The 23,508-nt window shown below is 42.6% G+C and overlaps 1 protein-coding gene across 1 annotated transcript in view; it reads left to right on the forward strand.

Annotated features, from left to right (window-relative positions):
- Window positions 1-4,039: 4,039 nt before the first annotated feature.
- Lct (lactase) overlaps window positions 4,040-23,508 on the forward strand; it is a 40,418-nt gene continuing 20,949 nt past the window's right edge. The window contains exons 1-6 of the mRNA XM_077110281.1: window positions 4,040-4,679; window positions 8,770-8,849; window positions 11,419-11,502; window positions 14,997-15,099; window positions 15,964-16,042; window positions 19,618-20,344. Of these exons, the coding sequence (XP_076966396.1) occupies window positions 4,040-4,679; window positions 8,770-8,849; window positions 11,419-11,502; window positions 14,997-15,099; window positions 15,964-16,042; window positions 19,618-20,344 (1,713 nt within the window). The remainder of the gene's footprint in view (window positions 4,680-8,769; window positions 8,850-11,418; window positions 11,503-14,996; window positions 15,100-15,963; window positions 16,043-19,617; window positions 20,345-23,508) is intronic.

The raw sequence follows: 23,508 nt of genomic DNA on the forward strand, positions 1-23,508 counted from the left end.
CTGTGCAATGTAGTGACCCAGTCTCAGAAGAAAAGAAACCTGACTTGAGAATGATGGGGTGAGGCGATCTGGAAGTACATAGAGGAATTCCACAGTAAATGCAGGGTAAAAGTTACCGTCAATGTATGTTCCTAATTAACAAGGTTGAGACACTGACAATGGGATGAGAAGGAAAAGAAAGCCCTCTCCCATGTCTAGTAGGAAGTTTCTTTTTTTTTCCCCCATCCTCCCTGTCCCCTCCCTCTCACTCCGCCCCTTCCCCTCCCCCCAACTTCGTCTAGCACTCTAGACCCCTCTCCCCAGCCCAACTCTCTCCTCCCTGTCCTCCCCCAACTCCCCAGCCTCTTTCCTATTTCGCCTCTCCCTCTCCCTCGGGCCACACCTCTTTACGCCACGCCCCTCCGTCCTCGGGGTCTGAGCCCCGCCCCCGCAGGCAGGTCTCACTGGTAGGTGTAGTAGGAAGTTTCTTTACTGATTTGGGGTGGGGAGGTCCTGAAAGGAAACAACTTGACTAGAACTGAAACATTAATTTGACCAAATATATACCCCAAAGAAAACTTTAAACCCAGGAAAAATGCCTTCCTTTTTGGTGAATTTGTCCTCTCCCCTCCAGTCCTGCCATTAGAGAAGAGGGGACTCCAGAGCAAGATCATGACTGCAAACAATGAAATCCATTTTCATAGCTGAAAATGTGTGCTTACACATCCCCTTTCTTAAAGCAGTACTTGGTAGGGAGCTAAAGTGGTAAATGGGTTATAGAGCATGTATAAGATCTTGATGAAAATTAGAAAAATATTTAAGGTGAGTATAGACTGTTCCAAAAGGAAAAGTTTTGAATTTTGTAATGTTGTCAACTGATATATAAATTTAAAGGATTTTTAACCAAATGTCAACAGATATCCATCAGTAAGGAAATCATAAGTTGTAGCATTGGTTTACACACAAAATTACATAGTCATAGATATTCTGAAATGGGGACTATCTCCAGGACACATGCAAGAGGAAATATATAAACACTTCCAAGAAGATTCTGGGAGAATGCATGATAGGAGAGGCCTTGTCCTGTCAGAAAGAAAAAAAATACTACACAGGTATAGAAATTAAAATAGTGTGTTAGTGGTGCTGGAATAGGTGGAAATCTATAAACTTCTGCACATATAGTTTTTCTTTCCTGGTAAATTAGCATTTCAAATAGTTCAGAAAGATGACTTGAGAGGCTGAGGCAGAGAATCACAAATTCAAGGCCGATTTTTACAATTTGTTGAGACTGTCTCAAAGACTAACCAGGACCAAGAATACAGGTTAGTAACAGAGCACCCCTGAGTTCAATCCCTAGTAGTGGGGGAAAAATGGGGAAGAACAGCCTATTCAATAGCATATTAGAAATTGGCCTGCTATACAATATGTACCGTTAAAATTCAGGATGGGTTAAAGATCTGAAGATATAAAAAGAATAATCAAATATTAGGTAGTTTGACCAGGGATATTTTTTTCTTTTTAGATACTGGTACTAGTTAATATATGTTGAAGACACTAGGGAACCAAATTAGGAGAAAATTTTTTCTATCCTGTTTTTGATGAAATGTTCAAACTTAAAATTTTATATCAGTAGTAAGAAAATAAAAAAATATGAACATAAATCACAGAAAAATAAATGGCCAGTTTACAAGAACACCTCTAATTCAGAAAAATGAGAATCAGTTTGGGCAGTAGCTCAGTGGCAGAGCACTTGCCTAGCATGTGTGAGGCACTGGGTTCGATCCTTAGTACCACATGGAAATAAATAAAGGCATTCTGTCAATTTACAACTACGAAAAAAGGAAAATGAGAAAATCAAGGAAGTATTTCATTTTTCAAAGTGTCAAAATGTGAAATTTTATAACATGTTAGCAAGGCAGAGAGATTTAGGAACACTACCAGGAAGGATTTAAATTCAAAAAAAAAAAAAAAACTTATTTTAATCAATTTGGGTATGCCTGGCATAGAATCCATCTACAAAAATGGTCACAAATGGACTAGCTGTGAATAAGAATATACATTTGAAGCATTGTTTATAACACATTAAAACAAGCTGTGTGTGGTGGCACACGCCTGTAACCTCGGTGACTCAGATAAGGCAAGAGGATCACAGGTTTGAGGCCAACCTGGTCAATTTAGCAAAATTTCATCACAAAAAATAAAAAGGGCTTTGATGTAACTCATTATGAGTGCTCCTGGGTTCACTTTCCAGTACTGGCAGGAGGATGGAGGAAACAACCTTAAAAGCAATGAAAGGGTTCAATATGCAAGAGGTTTGATTATGCTCAATCCTTAACTGGAATGCTGTACATCTGTTAAAAAGAGATTAGTAGGGGCTGGGGATGTGGCTCAAGCGGTTGCAGTTGCGCCCTAGCCTGGCATGCATGCGGCCTGGGTTTGATCCTCAGCACCACCTACAAACAAAGATGTTGTGTACGCCGAAAACTTTTAAAATATATATATATATATATATATATATATATATATATATATATATATATATATAATTCTCTCTCTCTCTCTCTCTCTCTCTCTCTCTCTCTCACTCTTTCTTTAAAAAAAAAAAGATTAGTCTATGGAGCTGGGGTTGTGGCTGGGGTTGCAGAGTGCTTGCTTAGCATGTGTGAGGCACTGAGTTTGATTTTCAGCATTTCATATATAAAAAATAAAGGTCCATTAACAACTAAAAAAAAAAAAAGAGATGAGTCTATTCTGAGACACTCAGTTATTAAGTGAAAAAAGGAGCTTAGTAACAATGCATATGGCATGATTCCAAATACATTAATTTATGTCATATACTTTGAATGCTACATGCATATTTGCATTTTTATGTAATAATCACTGAGTTTCATTATTCTAAACATCTTACAATTATGTCCCATTACTGTCCACAATATATCATTCAGTATCTCCATTCTAACAGGCACAGAGAAATTACTTTCTTTTTTTTTTTTTAATATTTATTTCCTTTAGTTTTCAGCTGACACAACATCTTTTTAATTGAACCCTGCACGCCCCGTGAATGCCAGGCGAGCATGCTACCGCTTGAACCACATCCCCAGCCCATAAACTTTTGAATAACCATTATGCCATGTGGTGAAAGGAAATAGGAAGAAATTATAATGTGCCAATTTTTTTAAAAAAAGCAAGCTGGAAGAATCCACATTGTTGAAGGTGTTTATTCTAGAAAGAATATGGAAGTGATCAAAGGAGAATTTGCAAGGTTTTCATAGATGTTTCTATATTTAAATATTTTACAAGATTATTCATTGTTTGCTTTTTGTGCATAGGAGTGTGTGTAGTTCTAGGGATTAAACCTAGGGACTCCTACCACTGCTACTTCCCCAACCCTTTAACATTTTTAAAATTTTGAGACAGGGTCTCATTAAATTCAATACTGGCCTAGAACACACATTCTCCTGCCTCAGTCTCCAGAGTTGCTAGAATAACAGGTGTGTGCCACCTTGCCCAGCTGTTCACATATTTTCAAAGTGGTGGGGGAGTTGTTGAGGGACTTATTTCTGTTTATGTCAAGAAATTTTGAAGTACCAGGTGCAGTGGTGCACACCTGTAATCCCAGCAGCTCGGGAGGCTGAGACAGGAGGATCATGAGTTCAAAGCCAGCCTCGGCAAAAAGTGAGGCACTAAGTAACTTAGTGAGACCCTGTCTCTAAATAAAATACAAAATAGGGCTAGGGATGTGGCTCAGTGGTTGAGTGCCCCTGAGTTTAATCCCTGGTCCCCCACCCCACAAAAAAATAAATTTTAAAGTAATAGACAAAAAGTGGAGAATTTTTTCCCAGATATTTTCTAGGTTCTTCTGCTTAAATTCAATGGATAGTTTGAGGGTTTCATGTTATTTCTTATTATCGTTAAATTTTAAATATTAGTGAACCATGTACTTCTTTCACTACCATAGATAACCAGGTTAAATATTGTTAACAATCATGTAGAATTTTGCAACCTCAGCTATTGTTATAAAAGTCAGGATTCCTTCCACATACCTAACAGTTCCCTGAAAATGGAGCTGTCTCAGAATGTAGTCTTTATTGTTCTACTAAGTTTTTCATGCAAGGGGTTAGACTGGGAATCTGACAGAAATTTCATTTCAGCTGCTGGTCCTCTAACTAATGATTTGCTGCACAACCCAAGCTATCTACTGGGAAACCAGAGTTTGAATTTTGTAGCTGGGGACAAGGACATTTATGTTTGTCACCAGCCACTGCCCTCTTTCCTGCCAGAATACTTCAGCAATCTTCATGCCAGTAAGATCACCCATTATAAAGTATTTCTGTCATGGGCACAACTTCTCCCATCAGGAAGCTCCAAGAATCCAGATGAGAAAACAGTGCATTGCTACCGACAACTCCTCAAGGCCCTCAGGACTGCGAAGCTTGAGCCCATGGTTGTACTGCACCACCAGACCCTACCCGCCAGCCCTGTGCAGAGAAATGAGGGCTTTGCTGATCTCTTTGCTGACTATGCCACATTTGCCTTCCACTCCTTTGGGGACCTAGTTGGGATCTGGTTCACCTTTAGTGACTTGGAGGAAGTAATAATGGATCTTCCGCACCAGGAATCAAGAGCTTCGCGTCTCCAGACTGTCACTGATGCCCACAAAAAGGCCTATAATATTTACCATGAAAAATTTGCTTCTCAGGGTAAGTACATATTGACCCTGAAGCTAATCCACCAGCAGCTTTGGCACACACCTTCCCCCATCCTTCTTAGAGCCGGACTTGGTATTTCTTCTGCTTACTTTCAATAGACTCCTCATATCTATACAGTGGGAGAGACCAATGTTGTATTGATTTTCCAATGGAGGTAGGAAAGGGTAGTTTATATTGCATAATGCCCTTTGAAAAATATATTTTAAGTTTCTTGCCCACTCTAGAAACTGTGCAGCCACTGATTGTCTCATTGTCCCCTCTCCCTTCACAAGGAGACCTGCCTTCCTAACTATCCAAGGCTTCAAGATTGCCTGTGCTTCTTCCTCAGCCCCACCCCTTTTCTTATGAAGACCACTAAGACCACTGTATATCCACTGCAGCTAGAGCTTACATTTTTTTTTTTAGAGAGAGAGAGAGATTTATTTATTTTTTAGTTTTTCAGCGGACACAACATCTTTGTTTGTATGTGGTGCTGAGGATCGAACCTGGGCCGCACACATGCCAGGCGAGCGCGCTACCACTTGAGCCACATCTCCAGCCCCAACTAGAGCTTACATTACATCAAGGGAGACAGACAAACACAAAATAAAATGATGATATACTGACAGGGAATGAAAAAACATAAGGTGTGTTTTTTTTAAAATTACTTATAGATGGACACAATACCTTTATTTAATTAATTTATTTATTTATATGTGGTGCTGAGGATTGTACCCAGTGCGTCACACATGCTAGTTTTTTAGTTTTCGGCGGACACAACATCTTTGTTTGTATGTGGTGCTGAGGATCAAACTTGGGCCGCACGCATGCCAGGCGAGCGCGCTACTGCTTGAGCCACATCCCCAGCCCCCCATAAGGTGTTTTGTTTTTTTTTTGCTTTGTTTTATGTGTGTGTGTGTGTGTGTGGCACGGGTTTGAAACCAAGGCTTTACTTATGCTAGGCAGGTGCTCTACCTTGAACTGTACCTCCAGCCCTGAGAATACTGTAAGTTTAATTGTTCATTTCCTATTTCTTAGGTAACCTGAAGTTCTGATTCAGTAGTTCTAGGCAGAACTAGAACATTTGTGTTTTTAATAAATTCCCAAAGTGAATGCTAGGTATACCAATTTTGGACTATATATGCTTTCTTCTTTTTAATATATACTATATGTATGTGTGTATACTATATAATGCATATGCACAATTTTTTTTGTGGTGGTAGCAGCAGTGGGGTTGAACCTGGGGTGTCTTGCCCCTGAGCTAATACCAGCCTTTTATAATTTTTTATTTTGAAATAGGGTCTGCCTAAGGTGCTGAGGCTGGCCTTGAACTTACAATCCTCCTGCCTCTCACATGCTAGGCAAATGCACTACCACTGAGCTGAATCCCTAGTCCTTTTTGTTTCATTTTGTTTTGTTTTATTTTATTTTAAAGCAAAAAAAAAAATCCCATGAAAAATAGGCAAAGGATTTGAATAGACATTTCTCCAAAGAAAATAATGCAGATGGTCAATAAGCACATGAAACATCACCAATCATATAGAAATACAAATCCAAACCACAATTAGTTACCACTTTATACTTATTAGGATGGCCATCATAAACAGAGAGTGAGAAATAGAAAGAGAAAACAAGTGATGGTGTGAACATAAAGAAACTGCAGTGCTTATGCATTGGGGTCAGCAAAGTAAAATGGCACAGCTACTGTAGAAAACAGAATGGTGATTCTTTAAAATTTTTAACTTAGCCAGGCTGCATGGTGCTGCATGCCTGTAATCCTAGGAACTAGGGAGGCTAAGGCAGGAAGACCACAAGATCAAGCCTAGCCTGGGCAACTAAGCAAGACCCTGTAATAAAATAATAAATAAAAGAGCCTAGACAGGTAGCTCAGTGGTAGAGTACCCTGGGTTCAATTCCCAGTACTACAAAAATAAATAAATAAAATTTAATTTAAGGGCCTGGTATAGCTCAGTGGTAGAGTACTTACCTAACGTGCAAGGCTCTGGTTCAGTCCCCAGTACATAAAATAAATATTTAATTTAGAATTACCATATGATCCAAATTCCACTTCTGGGTATATACCTATAAGAATTGAAAGCAGGGGCTGGGGATGTGGCTCAAGCGGTAGTGCGCTCACTTGGCATGCGTGCGGCCAGGGTTCGATCCTCAGCACCACAAAAAACAAAGATGTTGTGTCTGCCAAATACTAAAAAATAAATATTAAAATTTAAAAAAAAAAAAGAATTGAAAGCAGATTGTTAAACAAGAATTTGTAGACCAATGTTCATTTTAGCATTATTCATAATATCTAAAAGGTGGAAACAAACCAAATCTCCGTCTATAGATGGATAAATATATGTGGAATGTACCTACAAAAAAATATTATTCAGCCTTAAAAAGGAAGGAAATTCTAACACAACAACATAGATTAACTTTGAAGATGACATGCTAAGTGAAATAAATCAGACACCCAAAAAAAGACAAATACTCTATGATTCTACTCATATGCAGTAACCTCCAGTAGTAATTCAGAGACAAATTGGAATAGAGATTACCAGGGGCTGGAAGAGAGGAGACCTAGGGGAGTTTCTGCTTAGTGGGTACAGAATTTCAGTTCGGGAAGATGAAAAAGTTCTGGAGAGAGATGCTGGTGATGACTGCACAATAATATGAATATACATGATGCTGCTGAATTGTACAATTAAAAGTATTTATGGACTGGGGACATGGCTCAGTTGGTAGAGTGCTTGCCTCGCATGCACAAGGCCCCAAGTTCAATCCTCAGCACCACCCTCCCCCGCCACACACACACAGTGTTTAAAATGGTAGATTTTGTTATATCTTACCACAATTTTGTTCTTGTGGTGGTGCTGAGAATTGAACTCAGGGCCTTGTACATGTGAGGGAAGCACTTACCAACTGAGCTATTTCCCCAGCCTTATTTTAACATAATTTTTAGCAAATAAAAAAGTATAATTTTTCTTATGTGTTATAAACCTTCTACTGGTTTGTTAGTTGTGTTGCCAATCAGGAGGAAAAAGAAGATATGATTTTTGGCAGAGTTGGAGGGATGAGAAAAAAGTAAACATCCCTCTGATGAGAAGAGTAGAATCACACATAGCACCCCCATTTGCCCAGCATTGGGACACTCCAGGGCAACATCTAGTAACCCCTGCCACACCTCTAGCAATAGCAGCTTGTTATTGGCCAGATTATTTTGATCAATGCATTCAGGGAGCCAGATATTGTGGTGCACACCTGTAATCCCTGCAGCTCGGGAGACTGTGGCAGGAGCATTGCAAGTTCAAAGCCAGTCTCAGCAATTTAGCAAGGCCCAAGCAACTTAGTGAGATCCGGTCTCAAAAAATTAAAAAAGGGCTGGGGATGTGACTCAGTAGTAAAGCATCCCTGGGTTCAATTCCCAGTACCATCATAAGCCCCCCGCAAAAAAAAAAAAAAAAAAAAAAAAAAGTTGGCAACATAAGGCAACTTAAGAAGAATACAGCTCACTGTTTATCAAATTACGGTCTCAGGACCACTTCAAATCACATAGGTAGCTTGTGTTACAATGTGTGTTCCTGGGCTCACCCTAGTTTGCTGACTCCAAATCTGAGGGTGGAGGTCTGGAAATTGGCATTTTAAAATAATTTTGGCAGGTGATTCTGATGCATACAAAAGTTTGAGAGTCACTGTTAGATTCCTTAAATCAAAACAAGTTGCATATGGTAATATTCTCTTTGTTTCTCACTCAATGCACAGTAGGACTCTATATTGAGATCTACACAGTGAACAAGGACAAAGTGACATCAGTTTCCTGAGTGCACCCTGCCTTCCAAGCAGGTTCTTCCCTTGCCACCTTTTATCTTGCTGGTGGTAGGGCAGGGATATTGTTCCTACAAAACGGTCTCTCAGGGACTTTTTCTTCCCCCCCTACTTTGTTTTCTACAGCCTTTCAGATAAAATCATGTGAACTATTTTTTCATAAGTCCTTTTTAAAGTTCTACCTTCCTAGAGAAAGGTGGGTAGAAAATGAATGCCCCAGTGGCTTCCTTGGTCAGAGCCTGCTGCTCTCGCTCACCTGCTGTTCTTCTGGTTGTTTCAGGCGGAAAGCTCTCTGTGGTCCTAAGAGTGGAAGAGATCTCGGAGCTCCTGCTAGAACCATCCACATCTGCACTTGTCAAGGTGACAACAACCCAGAGATACAGCCTCTATAGTACCTGGGGGAAGTCGTTTGTTTTGTTTTGTTTTTTGGGTTTTTTTTTTTTTTTTTTTTTCGTGGTACTAGGGATTGAACCCAGGGCACTTTACCTTTGAGCTACATCCCCAGTCCTTTTTGTAAAATTTTTAATTTATTTTTATGTTTTTAAAATTTAACCTTTAGTTTACTTGTTTTTATGTGGTGTTGAGGATGGAACCTAGGGCCTCACCCATGCTAGGCAAGCGCTGGGTTTTAGAAATGTGCTCCCTAGAGTATCTACCCTGGTTTCTACATCTCTATAACTCTCCATTCTAAAAAGAAAAATTAAAACATCTGAGCAGTAAGCAGGTTTGCCTCCTTTTGACTGATGGGCAATGTGGAAAGTCATCAGAAAAAAACAGTTGATCTCTGTAGTTCCTGTAGTTCCTGTGGCATTGTCACGGTACTATCATTACCCCATGCTGCTCACTGGGGGTTACATGTATCAGGGTTCAGTTTTCAGATTTACAAGTGCAGGAACTCAAACCCCAGATGTGATAAGATTCCGAATAAACAACTCTCGGGCTGATTGCACAACCAGATTGCTGCCTGAATTGATTTACAAAGGGTAATAACTGTTATCAGTTATAAACTCAGAAGACCAAAGTGCTCATCAGAAAAATGCGTGTCTGACAGTAGCCTTTGAACTGGTCTTCCTACCTAGATCCATGCTGTGCCATGCTTCAGGGTAACCTTCCAAAAGCACAGTTTTTTCGGATCCCATCAGGATGCCACACTCCCCTGAATCAACAAATCCCTCAGGGCTTTCCACTGTCTTCCTCAATTCTTATTATACCCAGTGTATACACTATGCTAGCTAACTCTCTTCAAGATGATGCACGACATCTACTTCTTGTCCTTCCTGTTCTACCTTCCTCAAATCTTTTTCCATCAAAATCCTACCTACAGGGCTGGGGTTGTAGCTCACTGGCATGTGTGAGGCACTGAGTTCAATCCTCAGCACCACGTATAAAGAGATAAGAAATAAAGGTACATCAACAACTAAAAAAAATATTTTTTTAAAAAATCCTACCTATTGTTAATGTCCATGTGAATGTGCTCTATTAGAAGGCCTTACTTAACCACACTCCCAATACTTTCTAACTCAACCTGCTGAATTCTTTCCCCACTTAGACCCTTTAGCCATTTGTTTAGACCAATTCTGAAGCTTTGCTGCGTATCAGAATTACCTAGAGTTAGAATACAGAGACCAAGGCTTAGTGTGGTGGGACAAATCTGGGCCCTTGGAAGGCATCCACGTTCCCAGGTGGGTGTGATCTCCACTGATGTTTGAATATCATTGGTGTGGGCTTTTCTTACAGCACGTCTTGTTTTCTGCCTTTTCTTCATGTAAGTGATGTCTGTATTAATTTTCCTTATTAACTTGTAAGCTCCTGTGAATTTTTTTGCGGGGGGGTACCTGGGATTGAACTCAGAGGCACTCAACCACTAAGCCACATCCCCAGCCCTATTTTGTATTTTAATTAGAGACAGGTCTCACTGAGTTGCTTAATGCCTTGCTGTTGCTGAGGCTGGCTTTGAACTCGTGATCCTCCTGCCTCAGCTTCCCAAGTCGCTGGGATTACAGGAGTGCACCCTTCTCCTGTGAATCTTATTTATCTTTAAATATGAATCCCCACTCACGTTTCTAACACAATGACTTGCAGGAGTAGGGACTCAATTACTATGTATTATATGGAACTGACAAACAGAAGCAAGAACTGAGAAGACCGGTAAGGGAAATTCTGAGTGAGCACAGAGCAAGTGTGAGGAGTCTTGTTGACACTGATGATAACTTGATTGGGAAAGCAGTGGGGAGGCAGTGATGAATCAGTTATCAAAGTCCATGACACACTTGGTTCTCACCAGATGTCTTAAGGGAAAAGATGATCCATGACGGGGAGAGGCAGGCCATGGCTTAACTATGACACGGTTAGAAATGGAGTAGCCATCCACTCACTGAGACAAGTGGGCAGTGTGGTATCTTCGTGTTGAGACTCTGAGTTTTTTCAACATAGGCAGGCCAGAGACAGGGCCAAGGTTATGTCCTTAATCAGGATGTAGACTAGGACCACGAGAGTCATGCTCTCAGGCAGTCGATGGGTCAAGCTAGGGTTAACTGGGGTGCACTTCAAACTGGCCTGAAACTATAACAAAACCCCAAACCCCAGAAAGGCTCACAGAGCTCATGAGGGCCTCAGGGAATGTGCTGTTGGGGACACCTCTGACCTCCAGTGCCTTCCCTTGTCTACATGGTGTGACCCACCATTTCTGGAATACTCATGTGCTCATTCATTTAACCATTAGTGAGCACTTTCTGTGTGCCAGGCTCTTGGCAGAGCACACAGATAAGGTATTCCCAACAAGACATAGGCATTCCCCCTTCACACACAGTGGAAAACCTCACGTTGTGGTACTCAGTTTAGAAATAAGGGGAGAAATAAAAAATACTTCTAAGCAGCATTTTGCCTTGAAACTTCTTATTCTCTAATGACCCTATTTGTTTATTTCTAGGACTCAGTTGATTTCCTATCTCTTGATTTGTCTTATGAATGCCAAAGTGTGGAGAGTCTACCACAGAAGTTGAATATATTGCAGGTAATTTGATCCCTTTTCCTTAACAACGATGAATAGTGAGGGTTCCTAAGAGCCTATTAGACATCTAATGTGTTGGTTAATGTGTGAACTGAACTTCTACACAGTCAAAAGATCTGCCATGATGCATCTGGGGATATTTTCATTAAGAACATCCCTAAAGAATACTGGGTATTAGGCAGTCTTTCCTAGAAAAGGAAATAAGGGTTGACTTGTTAAGGTACATATTCACATTGGATCTTCTACTCTCATTGGAATTGCCTGAGAATTGAAATTTTCAGTGTTCTCAGTTTTAAAAAGACAGTTCATTGATGGTAGTGACGATTGCTGTGAGTTCATTTTGTATACTACAACAAAATACCTGAGGCAAGCTAACTTTATTTTTAAAAAGAGGTTTATTTAGCTCACAGTTCTGTAGCTTCAAGGATGGTGCACTGGCATCAGTTCAGCTCAGCTCAGCTCCAGTCAGGCCCCTCTTGGCTGCATCCCTTCATGATGGGAGCTTGTGTGTGATGAAAAACATCAGTGAGACAGGAAACCAGAGAGAGACTGGGGTCCCATAGTCAAGGGGACACTCCAGTTGCCCTAACACCCTCCCATTAGGCCCCACCTCTTAAAGGTCCCACCACCTTCCAATACCACCACCCAGGGAACCAAGACCCAACCCACGAACCTTTGAGAGAACACACTTAAACCATATCTAAACCAACGCATTTGCACAAGTGTAAATCTACTTAATGAGCCTAGGTAGCCAAGGTCAGATGCTTTATAGTAAGTGCTGGAGGTAGGATTTGAACCAGGGCTTTCTCATTCTAAGACACTACACTGCCTCTCCAAAACAAAAATAAGCAAAAGGTTGGCAACTTTATAATGAAGGTTGAATTTTTTTTTTTAATTGCATACTATTTTAATTGTTTTGTAAGCTTCTTCTCACCTGAACCTAAACTTGCTTGAGAACCACAGCCTGCACTTCTGGGCTTCCTGGGTGAGATTTCTGGGTCTTAAACAGAATGGTGGTGTCTTTGAGATCCTCTTGTGCCTGACAACAAAATTTGCCTTTCCCTTCCTCAAGGGATTAAACCAGAGCTTGTGGCCAAGCTAAAGGCTACAGAATCTAAAAAACATCTAAAAAGGCCCATCTCAGTTATTCAGATGCAGCTTGCCTCCAGTCAACAGGAGCATCTGCAGGTTTTGTGTTAGAGGATGTGGTTTAAAGTGCTTCTTTTTCAAGATCTACACCACTGGTGTCTGGAAAATGCTATGAAACCTCAGTTCATAGCTGGCCATCCTGTGGACAAACTTAGGAGCCATATATTAAGCCCTGCAACAGTTCTTTCTTTCCTTCTGTTTCCTTATGTAGGAATTCAATTCCAGATGTTGGACTTCACAACTCAGATGCAGCCTCAAAGATTTAGAATGGGGCAGGGGCTATAGCTCAGTGTAGAGCATGCCCTGTACATGCACGAGGCCCTGAATTTGATCCCCAGCATGCAAAAAAGAACAGCTGAGTTCTCCCTGAGGAGAGGGGCTGAGGAGCATCCACAGGAGCCTGCAGCATGCTGCCTGTAGCTTCTTTCTCAACATAACCTCCTTTCTCACCCTAGATGCCCCCACACTTGAAGGGGCCTCTCCCATGGACTGCAAGGGGAGAGGGTGGAGGTGTTGTCGAGATCAATACACACTCACTTCTATCCCTTCTATCTCCCCAGAGCACCTTGCTGAGCCTCAGGGGCCCTCAGCTGCCACTCATCAATGGTGCCCAGGTATCTTAGGGCCTGAGAACATCCTCAGCACCTTGATAAAGAGGCACAGCACAGCCCCAGCTTCTGAGTTCTGCAAGAGGCACACACTGAGTCCCATATCAAGTTATCAGAAAAGGCTCTGTTCGCCCAGGGTACACTTCATTCTGCAGAAGGCAGGGCAGGGGCCCCAAACATTTCTAGTTCATTAGTCCTAGAATGTCACAATTTACACACACACCCCCCCCACACCAGTTGTATGGATCCTTCAAGAAGGAAAAAAACCTCAGTTCTGTAAGTATGCTGCCCTGGGTTGTTTGGATCTCCTGCATTGATCCATCCCTGGGAAAGGACCGAACCTGTGTGGAGGTGCTGCTCCACCAACAGTGTGCTCATGGGCAGCTCACCTGGCTTCTCCGAGCTTTGGATGCCTCACCTGTCAAGAAGGGACATTGTCAAAGGAAGCTATGAGAAAATAAAGAATGTGCCTGGCTCCTTTTAAGTAGTTGCTATTGGTATCTCTTGTAGCCTTTAATGGCTCAGAGGAGGAAAAATTAGTGAGAGGGAAAATAACCAGACAGATCCCAGCCTCCCAAGGAAGGGTAATATGAAATGAAGCAAGTCAGCTTGGAGATACTTCCCGTGATACTAAAGTGGAGAACACCTGCTCTACACTTAATGTTCTCGTCACCTTTTCACCTCTGGGACCAAAACACCCGACAGGAACAATGTAGAGGAGAAAAAGTGTATTTGGCACTTACTGTTTCAAGGGTCTTAATCCATTGGCAGCCGGCAAAACATCATGGTGGAAGGGTATGGAAAAGGAAAGCAGCTCAGGACATGGAAACAAGGGAGCAAAGAATGACCTCCGCTCAGCCGGGACAAAATATAAATCCCAATGGCACGCCCCCAGTGACCTAACTCCTCCAGTCACACCCTACCTGCCTACAGTTACCACCCAATTAATCCAAATCAGTGATAGGTCACATCATATCTTTGATTATGTTATAATTCTCATAGCCTGATTGTTTTAGAACAATGTTGCTGAATGTTCTTGCACTATCTCACACAAACTTTTTGGGGGCACCTCATATCTAAACCATAATAGTTAATAATGACAGCTCTTTTAACTTTTTTTTTTTAAGAATTTTAATATTTATTTTTTAGTTATTGGCGGACACAACATCTTTGTTTGTATGTGGTGCTGAGGATCGAACCCGGGCCACACGCATGCCAGGCGAGCGCCCTACCGCTTGAGCCACATCCCCAGCCCCTCTTTTAACTTTATTATGGAAAATTTCAGGTGTATCTAAAAGTAAGGGGAAAAATATAAGGAACCCCTATGAATCCATCTGTAGCTGCAAGTACTATTTTACCTATACCCCTCTCCTCTACCTTCTAAACCAGATTATTTTTAAGCAAACCTCAGACATCTAAAAATATGGTGATGGTGGTTTCTTGAGTAACACGGGCTCCTCATGAGAGCAGATGGCCTTGTTCTTGGCTCCAAGACATTCCTTGTGTACCCAAGATGAAGAAAGGGTGCAGGTAGGGGTGAGGAGAGTGGCCTGTGTACTAAACCATGTAGGTCTTTCTCCTTCAAGGTCTAGAGTCAGCTACTCTAATTAACTGATATGGCGAGAGGTCATTTTCAAAGCTAGGGAATGTTTGTGACGTCTCATCTTGATACCCTGTCCCTCTTTTCAAAAGATACTTCCTAGGGAGCTTCATTCACTTGCTGGCCTTTATATTTTTCAGACCATTGAACCAAAAGTGAAAGTTTTTATCTTCACCCTAAAACTTCAGGACTGTCCCTCTACCAGGAAGAGTCCTGCCAATCTGCTTTTTAGCCTTCTGGAAGGTAAGTGGGTCCTCATGGGAGAGATTTTGAGGGACATTTGGTTCAACTGGCCTGGTGACTAACAGTCTTAAATGATGGGGTTTGAATAGGAGGAGGGGCACGGGAGGACGACTGGTCTGAGAAACCTACCCAGGTGGGTCTGGGGGTCCTCTGCCTTCCCTGGCAAACAGCTCCCATTGCCCCAAGAAAGAGGTGAGGCTCTATACAAGGCCAGGGATGCCTCTTACACAGATGAAGACCATTGGGCCTCGGATGTACACTGTAAGCATGAAAGCTGATCTTTGTTTGCTAGTCTCCGTCCATTGCCTCTTCTTCCCCGTGCCTCACCGACTCCACGGGCCTCTGCAGCTAATGTGCACACTTACCTAATATCCTCACCCCAACTCACTTTTGATAGCACCATGAGTACTGTTCTTAAATGCCAGACCTTTATAAATGGTTAAAATGGTAATTTTTATGTTGATGTATATGCAAACCACAATTTTAAAATTCCATTGCTTTCAGATGTTTAAATTCTAAATCAACAGTTCTCAAATTTGCAGTTCCTAGACTAGCAGCATCAGGATCAGCATCACCTGGGGACTTAGAAATGCGTTTCCTGGACCCCACCCAGACCAGTGTCGGAGGCTCTGGGGTGAAGCTGACAATCTCTTTAATCTGCAGGTGATTCTGATTATACCACTAAGTGTGTAAGGAGATCAGAAATGTCTGCTCTCCTTAACCTTTTAGCCCATGGTATATTCAGAGGGACCTGGAACTGTTGCTTAGAGTTTGGGGATATTTTATGAGTGAGGAAAACTGCTGATATCAGATGCACACATTCTTGGTTGAGTTTCATATAGAGTTCAATTTCTTCTTTTACAGCCATAAATAAGGACCAAGTGCTCACCATTGGGTTTGATGTTAATGAGCTCCTGACCTGCTCATCAAGTTCCAAGAAAAGGTGATGTTAGATTAAGTCACTGATATTTTTAGATTACTCTGCTGTTCTTTCACATGGGATCTCTTTTTGGGATTGTTGGCACTGCTTATTGGACCAGCAGGTTTATTATGGTCATTCAAAAACAAGGAGAAGGGGTCAGAGGAAAGCTGGAGAAGTTATCCCTCACTGGATTTTGGTTTAGGCTCTACGGTCTGGCTTCCTCTGTTATCAGTTCACTCCAGCTGCACACAATTAGCAGAGCTGAGATTTGAATCCTTTCTTCTAGTTTAAGATCTTAGAAACAGTGCGTGTGGAAAAGAGGCCAGGTTAAACAGAGATCTGACCATCCCACTAGGTTCATGAAGTGAGTTCTTGCCCCCATTTCCTTAAGTGAAATCTCTTCCCCACTGGGGACAGTGTAGACAGGAGGGACAGTTTTTGCAGAAGCCTATCTTAAGAGTTCTCAGGATAGAGGTTTTGATCAATGATGAGACAGCAAAAAATTTATCAATGACTGAAGTTTGTAAATTTACAAGGTTTTATAAATTATATACTTTAAATGAAATTGGAGCAGATTTAAGGTTAGCCCTGTAATTATATCATATCCCATATTAAATGAGCAAAAAGAGGATGGTGTGGAAGGTGGCACTGAGAAGTCCCCACAACCTCAGCACTCCCTCAGGATGTCACAGGTGGACTTTACACACCATGCTATTAGGTAGGACAGACTGGAGACCGTCATTTGGTTCCCAGACCCTCTGCTGGAGCTCTCCTTGTCATTCCTCTGCACATTTTGTGAACAGTGGTGCCATTTGGCTGTCCTGAGCCATAATCACTTCTTATTGTCCATATTTTCAACTCACTTCAAATCAGCGGTTGAGTTTAACAGATCTTGCTTGGGTATCTGTCATACGTCAGACTTTCTGCTGTGTGGGCAAAATGGTGCCATGAGCAGAGAAGTCACCTTCTCCCTGACCTTACAGTCCACCAAGAAGTGCTGGGCTATGTCTTCTGGCCGAGAAAAACAACAACAACAAAAAAAAACAGACCAAAATAAAATGGATTCCCTGGGAGGTCAGTAAGTACAAAACACAAGTGACACCAGCTCTGAGGTTCTCTCCAACACCCTGACCTCATTGCATTTCTCCTGAAGGGAAGATCCAACATTGGTTTACAGCAGGGGCCCTGACTCAGTTGGATGTGGATGGAGACCTGCTGGTGGAAGGGAAGCAGGGGAGGGGGATTCAGGACTACCAGTTTTCTCCCTCGAGAATTTTAGACTTCACAGGTGAGGCAGAGAGGTCCCAAAAAGACCAGAGCACAGCAGGGGAGACAGCCCTACATTCCAAAAGGACAGAAGAGCATTGTTTGGCAGGTGGGCTGAAGCGGGGCACTTGGAATCTCTCTGGCCACAGAGTGCTTCTTAGTGCACTAAATCTTTCCCCAGGTTAGGCAAACCCCAGACTCCCTGCTCCAGGGCCTGTTCCACCCAGGGCAGTTTATTTCCTCAGACTTTCTTTCCTCTATGTCAGGAGTTCAGAGTCAGGGTCAGAGGGCCGAGTGAGGTCATGATCAGCCGAGGCTGCGTATGTGCACAGCTGACTAAGCACCAAGCAGCTCCCACATACCTGGTCAGGCTCCACAATTCATGTGTTTGGGATAATCCACAACCATAAATGGTGGTCCCCCCGTCTCCACTGCTCTAGTGAATCTGGGGAAATTGATGCTAAGTAAAGCAGAGGGGCTTGGTCTAGAAGATCCCTAATGTGGGGCTGATTTGCTCTGGCATCCCCCCTTGGAAGGGAGACCCCTCTTCAGTGTCCCTGTCACTTCTGCCAATTCTGTGCTCTGGGCCAATCTGGTCTAGTGTGGTCTCCTTCCACATGATGGCCCTCAGAGGTGATGCTCTTGACCTCCACCTTCTTTTCCCTGTGTGGACAGACACATCCACTTCTGCTAGCCTTTCCTCAAGGTTGGCTCTGCTGAGTACAGTTTGCAGTACACTGTGGTTGATGCTTTCCAGCCTGCAGGGCCCAGCTCACCGAAGGTGAAATCAATTTAGAGGATGACAACCAAAAACTTTTTTTAAAAGAAAGGAAAGGAATGGGAGATAGACTAGAATAAAATAGAAAATAGACTATGTCGCATGTAAGGATAGCACTTCACGTGTGTGTGTGCGAGATTTGTTTTTGTTTTGGTACTGAGGATTGAACTCAGGTGCTCTGCCACTGAGCCTCATGCATAGCCCTTTTTTAATTTTTTGACACAGGGTCTTGTTAAGTTGCTTAGCACCTCACTAAGTTGCCCTTACTAAGTTGCCCTCACTAAGGCTTGCTTTGAACTTGCCATCCTCCTGCCTCAGCCTCCCAAGTGTCTGGGATTATAGGCATGTGCCATTGTGCCTGGTTGATGTGGTGTTTTATTTCAAATATATAACATATACACATAAGCAGAAACATTCACACATTCACATAATGGTACATGATTAAAAATAGAGACATTACTACCACTTGAAAGGTTTGGGATCAAGGAGAAGCGATGCTCACCAGGAGTCCAGGCCTCTATCTTGTTTCATTTTTATCCTTAAGTCGGATAGATAGGTAGATGGACGCTCTAGCTCCTGATATCCTGTCCGCAATCCAGACAGCAAGAGGAAGAAAAGAGATTGTAGACAAGACTGATATTTAGTGGGTACATGTCTGGTTTTTGTTTTCATTGTACGGTGATGAACCCAGGATTTAGTACATGCTAAGCAATCACTCTACCACTGAGCCATATTCCCTGACTCCTTTTCCATATTTTTTATTGGTGCATTATTGTTGTATGTAATGGTCTCCACTGTTACATATTTGAACATGCACACACTCTAACAATATAATTTGGCCAATATCATTCCCCAGTATTTTCACTTTCTCAGCCCTTGTTATTTTTTATTTTGAGACAAGGTCTTATTAAATTACCCTAGGTTGGCCTCAAACTTGCCATCCTCCTGTCTCAGCCTCCTAAGTTGCTAGGATTGCAGGTGTGTGCTGCCATGCCCAGATAGTTGGTACTTAGCAGGAGAGCTATACCCATAGTTTCATTATTGAAATACTCTTGTCCCAGCTGGTAAATAGCTGCTGCCCCTGAGGCCCAGAAGGTATGCATTTCTTTAAGTCTGTTTCTCGCTCCGTAGGATGAAGATGAGTTGTAGTACTATCTTGTAAAGTAGTCATAAAATTAAATGAGATAATATACATCTACTCTTATCACTGTTAATGGCATAGAATCTTGGCTCAAGAAATTTAAATCCTCATTATTAGTTGTTTTACACAATAAGTCATAAGAAGAATTAAGTTTGGTATCAGAACTGAAGACAGTATTCAGGGTAGACCAACATGGGGATCAGTAGCACTGTTACTATTCTCAAGTAAGAACAATATTTAACAATTTCCACAACCAAGAGTCACTGCCTGCCATGACTCTGTGAATGTGGCAGTTGACTCGGTGTTTCTGAAATCTTTACAGATTAAGTCCGTTGAACCCTATTCATCAGCATGGGGGTATTTGTAACTCCGAGTCACTGATCATTCCTTTGTGTCACTTCAACCCCACAGCGTATCTTGTTCTCTGACTGAAAGCCTGGCCCTTCAGACCGACCAGCATCAGGACCAAGAGATGGCAGCTGGGTCCTTGTACTCAGGCTCAGCCTACCAGAGAGTCTGGGAAACCTTTGCTAACCAGTCCAGGGCAGAGAGAGATGCCTTCCTGCAGGATGCTTTTCCAGAAGGCTTCCTCTGGGGCGTCTCCACAGGAGCCTTTAATGTGGAAGGAGGCTGGGCTGAGGGTGGGAGAGGGGCGAGCATCTGGGACCAATACGGGCACCTGAATGCCATCAATGGCCAGGCAACACCAAAGGTGGCCAGTGATAGTTACCACAAGCCAGTCTCTGATGTCGCCCTGCTCCGTGGCCTCCAGGCTCAAGTGTACAAGTTCTCCATTTCCTGGTCCCGGATCTTCCCCACTGGGCACAGGACCAGCCCCAACCTCCGAGGGGTTGCCTACTACAACAAGCTGATTGACAGCCTGCTGGACTCTGGAATCGAGCCCATGGTGACACTGTTCCACTGGGACCTGCCTCAGGCCCTGCAGGATCACGGCGGATGGCAGAATGAGAGCGTGGTGGATGCCTTCCTGGATTATGCCGCCTTCTGCTTCTCCACTTTTGGGGACCGTGTGAAGTTGTGGGTGACCTTCCACGAGCCATGGGTGATAAGCTATGCAGGCTATGGCACCGGCCAACATGCACCGGGCATTTCTGACCCAGGAGTAGCCTCTTTTAAGGTACTGCCCATTCCCACAGCTCCTAATTGGGCTGGAAGAAAGTAATTTTATCTGTCTCTTTGGCATCAGCAAGTCTTTACTTTTTGTTCTTTAAAGGTGATCAGAGGGAGGGAAAGGAAACCATAAATTAATTAACTTAATTTGTGCTGCAGCCCAGCTGGCTGGGCAAAATAACCGGGGGGTGACGAATAACTTGTGTACGTTGATACAGCAGGAGTGGAAGCCGTTTATTGTAGGATCTGAGCGATATTTATACATTTTACACAGCTTATCTAATTAGCATAAAATAGATACAGCAGTCAACCAATAAGGAATCTCCACACTTAATGGCTCACTTTTGTTACTTTACAAATTATTCCCTCTGGCATTTTGCTAGGCGCCATGCAGACTTGTTTACAGACTCTAATATTTCTCTGGCAAAATAACAGGTGCCAATCTGACTTGCTTACAGACCTTAACAAATTTGTCCAGACACTGACTAGCTCTTTAAAAATAGAATTCCTTAGAATTGCCCTGATGGATGAGAAAATTGGGCTCAGAGAGGATAAACAATGTTTGTGATGACCTCACTGTTGGGTTGCAGGTTGGAAGACAGGTTCTGAGACTCCCTTCCTGACTCAAAGCAAGTCCCCAGGCTGGAGCCATAGCCATAGAGGGCTTGCCTAGCCCTAGGTTCCACCCACAGCACTGCACTTATTTAAAAAAAAAAAAAAGAGCAAGTTTCTCATGTGACCTAGGCCTCTTTGTGTTAATCAAGGAGGGAATTCGTGAATTCAGCAAACTGAAAAATCTTGGTTGTAGCTTAGTCAAGATGGAACTTGATCATAGCACAGGAGATAGTTCCAGACCCAGCCGCTCTCCCGTTTCCCTTGTTGTCTTCATCCCTGGGATCCCTGGGCAGCCGTTTGCTTTTGCTCCTATCTCCCGGTCTCTGGGTGACCACAGACACACTCCTGAATCCATCTCTGGATCTCAGCTAGGGGACTCGTGACCCCAGGCCCCACCCACACTGAGAGATGGGGAGGTGGGACACGGGGGTGGCTTTCTTAGAAGGCAATCAGATATCATTTCGACAAGATGGAGATAGACAAATGGGACCAATTTTTAATTTTTCTTTTCTTGAGACAGGCTCTCAGGTGTTGCCCAGGCTGGTCTTAAACTCCCGGCTGGGCTCAAGCAATCTGTCTGCCTCAGCTCCCCTAGTACCTGGGACTTCAGGCATGCACCACAATGCTAGGCTCTGGGGACCAAATTTCAAATGGGTTATTATGGGTTCTTTCCATCATGTCCCTTTTTCTTTCAGAATCTCCCAGAAAATCCAGCAGCTTTCCCTGGTAAGATTCTTTAGGGTAGATTTGTTAGGCTGGCTTTCCCTTTCATATTTTGGGTTCTGTTCCAGGTTAAGGGGAGAGATCAGCCATGTCCTCAACATGTTATAACCTTCTGGGAGAGATGTTAGTGGCACACATAATAAACTTAGAACAATTTGAAATGTTCACAATTAGAGCGAACTGGAACATCATGTGTAAGTGACACGATGAGATGCCAAAGCCCCTCTCTCAAAGCTTCTGTTCTGCTCTTGTTAACAAGTGACTGCGTGCCTGGAAAGCAGCCCCTTTGAAAACGAAAGGTTTCATGCTTTCTCAGTGTCTGCCTGTTGTAAAACTCATCCAAACCTTTTCTTCTTAGGTTTTTCTTATGACTGAGACTTTCTTAGGCTTCACTATGACTCCCAAGATATTTTTAGAGACTTTGAGAAAGTTCCCTTCACTCTTCTTCTCAAATTCTATTTATTTAGGCAAACACTCTATCACTGAGCCACTTCCCCAGCTCCTTCAATTGTTGCTTGTTATTTATTAATTAACATGTTTTAATACTGAGATAGTCTTAGTTTAGGCTGCTGTAACAAGATACCATAGTCTGGTGGCTTAAACAACAGAGATGTTTTCTTCACACTACTGGAGGCTGGGAAATTGGAGATCAAGGTACTAACGAGGTCTCTCTGGGGAGGGCTCTCATTCCGGTCTGCAGACTGCCCTCTTGCTATGTTCACACGTGATGGGGAGAGCAAGAGCACACCCTGATGGCTCTTCCTATGAGTACACTAATCTCACCAAGAGGGCGCCACCTTTGTGACCTCCCCTAAATCTCTTTACCTCCCTAAGGGTTCCTCTCCAAAAACCGTTGTCTTGGGGTCTAGGGCTTCAACATACAGATTTTAGGGTGACACAATTCAGTCCATAACAACTATTAAGGAACAATGTCTAGTATTTCTTTCCATTCTTGGCTTTTTGCACTTAGGCTTTGGTTTAGTGCTCACTGTTTACTTGGCATCATGTTATTAGCACTTTCCACATTGTATCACAGTAACAATGATTGTTTCTAATGATTGCCTAATGGCACAAACGAGCACCCTGCCAAGCACAGACTAGTTAAATAGGGCCCATTCCTGCATTTTGGAAAGGAGAAGTTTGCCAGTAGTGTTTAGAGCTCAATTAAGGACTAACATTCAGGACACAAGAGAAGCCAGGTGTTGCTTCCCAGGCCACATTTTGATATGAAATTCTTCAAAAGTACGTGTCCATCTTTTCAGATGATAAAAAGAAAAAAAAAAAAACCTAAGATTTAGCAACCTCCCTTCAGCACTCCAAGTTTTTGCTTGGTGCTTTACGTATGTGAATCTCACTTAGTCCTCCTGCATAATATAGAGTTCTTGTAGAAAAGCTGAAATTGAGGGAACCGATAGTTCAAGTTTGCAGAGCAAGTTATTAACAGTCTTGTTATGAAAGTAAGCTTGTTATACTCCATACCACTCCATTTTTATCCCTATTTTCCCATGTTCCACCAAGAAAGCTGATAACTTTTCCAAGATGATGAGCTAAGTCTATAAAGAGACTCTGGGGGATGCAGCTGAGTGGTAGATCACTTGCCTAGCACGCCACGAGCCCTGGGTTCCATCCCCAGCACTGTGTGGGGATAGTTCCTGGTTGTGGTTTTTCTTTATACATTTAAGAAGACTACAGAACAAGTAGGTTAGAAAAAGTGGTCTTCTCCCTTGTGCATTAATTAAAATAATATCCCTTTACCCCTGACAAATTGTTCTATAATCACTTATTGAGTAGAGAGGCTGGTTTCGAACTTGTGATCCTCCTGCTTCAGCCTCT

Source organism: Callospermophilus lateralis, chromosome 9 (assembly GCF_048772815.1).
Source record: "Callospermophilus lateralis isolate mCalLat2 chromosome 9, mCalLat2.hap1, whole genome shotgun sequence".
Classification (NCBI taxonomy): Eukaryota; Metazoa; Chordata; class Mammalia; order Rodentia; family Sciuridae; genus Callospermophilus; species Callospermophilus lateralis.